Source organism: Empidonax traillii, unplaced genomic scaffold (assembly GCF_003031625.1).
Source record: "Empidonax traillii isolate 1590-97213 ecotype Southwest subspecies unplaced genomic scaffold, ASM303162v1 scaffold6282:size11420, whole genome shotgun sequence".
Taxonomy (NCBI): domain Eukaryota; kingdom Metazoa; phylum Chordata; class Aves; order Passeriformes; family Tyrannidae; genus Empidonax; species Empidonax traillii.
Window position 1 is genome coordinate 9,415 of NW_020961475.1, and position 2,006 is coordinate 11,420.

The 2,006-nt window shown below is 60.7% G+C and overlaps 1 protein-coding gene across 1 annotated transcript in view; it reads right to left on the reverse strand.

The window, feature by feature from the left end:
* Nucleotides 1-2,000, reverse strand: part of LOC114073386 (keratin, type II cytoskeletal 3-like) — a gene marked incomplete at its 5' end in the record, with an annotated part of 5,957 nt that extends 3,957 nt beyond the window's left edge. Inside the window, 5 exons of the mRNA XM_027911146.1 lie at nucleotides 3-124; nucleotides 276-371; nucleotides 541-601; nucleotides 733-947; nucleotides 1,725-2,000. Coding sequence (XP_027766947.1) covers nucleotides 3-124; nucleotides 276-371; nucleotides 541-601; nucleotides 733-947; nucleotides 1,725-2,000 — 770 coding nt within the window. The remainder of the gene's footprint in view (nucleotides 1-2; nucleotides 125-275; nucleotides 372-540; nucleotides 602-732; nucleotides 948-1,724) is intronic.
* Between the last annotated feature and the right edge of the window lie 6 nt (nucleotides 2,001-2,006).

A 2,006-nucleotide genomic window follows, 5' to 3' on the forward strand; every position in this document is an offset into this window, starting at 1 on the left:
GGGCGATCTGCTCGTACTGGCGCCGGACCTCCTCGATGATGCTGTCCAGGTCCAGGTGCCGGTTGTTGTCCATGGACACCACCACGGACAGGTCCCGGCTGATGCTCTGCATCTGGGACAGCTCCTGGGGGCAGCCCGGGGATCAGAGGGGACAGGGAAGAGCAGCAGCAGCAGCTCCACCCCCAAACCTGCCCGAACTCCCAGCCCCGTCCTCGGTGTCCTCGGCCGCCACACCCTCACCAAAACATCGCCCCGGGGGGAGGGAGGGCTCCTACCTCCTCGTAGATGCACCTCAGGAAGTTGATCTCGTCGGTCAGAGCTCCCACCTTGGCCTCCAGCTCCACTTTGGCCATGTAGGCACAGTCCACGTCCTGAGGGAGAGATCCCACCAGTGACCCACACCTTCCCCCTGTCCCGGGAAGGCGGTGGCACCCCAAGGAGATGGTGACATCCCCACGGAGCTGGGGGCACCCAGGGGAGCTGGTAACATCCCCAGGGAGCTGATGGCACCCAATTGCTCCCGTTCCCCCCTCCACTCACCTTCTTCAGTACCACGAACTCATTCTCGGCCGCCGTGCGCCGGTTGATCTCCTCCTCGTACCTGGGGGGGCACAGGGCAGGGGTGGCACCCTCAGCACCCTCATTCTTCACCTCACAGGGGTCTCCTGGGCTGTCCCAGCTCCCCTGGGTGGTCCCACCCCATTAGCCCCCCCCCCTCCCCAGGGCACTCACTTGCTCTTGAACTCCTCCACGTACTGCCGCATGTTCTGCAGCTCCGACTCCAGCTGCCCCCGCTGCCCCAGCAGGTTCTCCAGCTGCCTCCTCAGGTTCTGGATGTAGCTCTCAAAGATCACCGTCAGGTCCTTCCTGGGCCCTGACGGCCCCTGCTGCTGCAGCAGCTCCCACTTGGTGGACAGGACCTTGTTCTGCTGCTCCAGGAACCGCACCTGAACGCGACCACCAGGGCGTGTCAGACATTCCCGGCGGGATTATCCCAATTTTCCAGCCTCCTGAGAGCTCTGGGAGCCCGAGGGACTCATTCCCCAAACCCTCACCTACCGCTCATTCGGGCGCCCAGGTTGCTCAAGCGCGTGAGAAGCGTTATTAAAATCATTACTCATTAAACAATTAAACTTTGAGTCATCCTGGACTTCTCCCTTTGGGACTCGGAGGTGTCGGCAGAGGAAACCTCGTCCCAGTTTTCCACCAGGGTTGGGCTTTGCCCTCGACTTTCCAGCAGTGAAGCCAAAGAGGGTTTTCATTCCCCACCTGCCCCAGAGATCCCCTCGGGAAGGGGTTTTGCTACTCCCCCAGTCCCTATTTGAGGTGGGAACGAATCCCAGAGAGGTGTTTTTAACGCTCTGAAGTGCCCAGGGTCGGGCTTGGAGGAGAAAATCTCGCTCCAGAGCAGAGCCCAGCGGGGAGAACTCTCAGGGCAACCGAATTTACGGCGATGACTTTGCCCTGAATCGCCAGAGAAGGCCCTGCAGATGTTCCCTTTCATCCTCCACCGGCACGAAACCTCCTCTGCCGCTCGTTAAAACCCGGCTAATTACAACTTGCGGCTCTGGGAACTCCAACTCTTGTTGGGAAGCCAAAAAAAAAAAAATAATCCCCCATTCCACAGCCCGGGGAAGCCGCTTGAGATGCCTCCTCCTCAGGAAGGAATAAAGAAAGGAAGAAAGAAAGAAAGAAAGGAAGAAAAACTCGGCCTAGAGCCTCACCTTGTCGATGAAGGAGGCGAACTGGTTGTTGAGGGTCTTGATCTGCTCCTTCTCCTGGGTTTTCACCTGCTGGATCTGGGGGTCGATCTCCACGTGGACGGGCCGGAGCAGGCTGGGATCCACCTGAACGGGCTGGATCCCTCCGGGGAAGCCGGCGCCGCCGAAACCACCCATTCCACCGCCTATGCCGCCGCCAAAGCCCCCCATCCCTCCTCCACCGCCGCCCATGCCCCCTCCAAAGCCCCCCATGCCTCCACCCAGGCCCCCCATGCCCATCCCGCC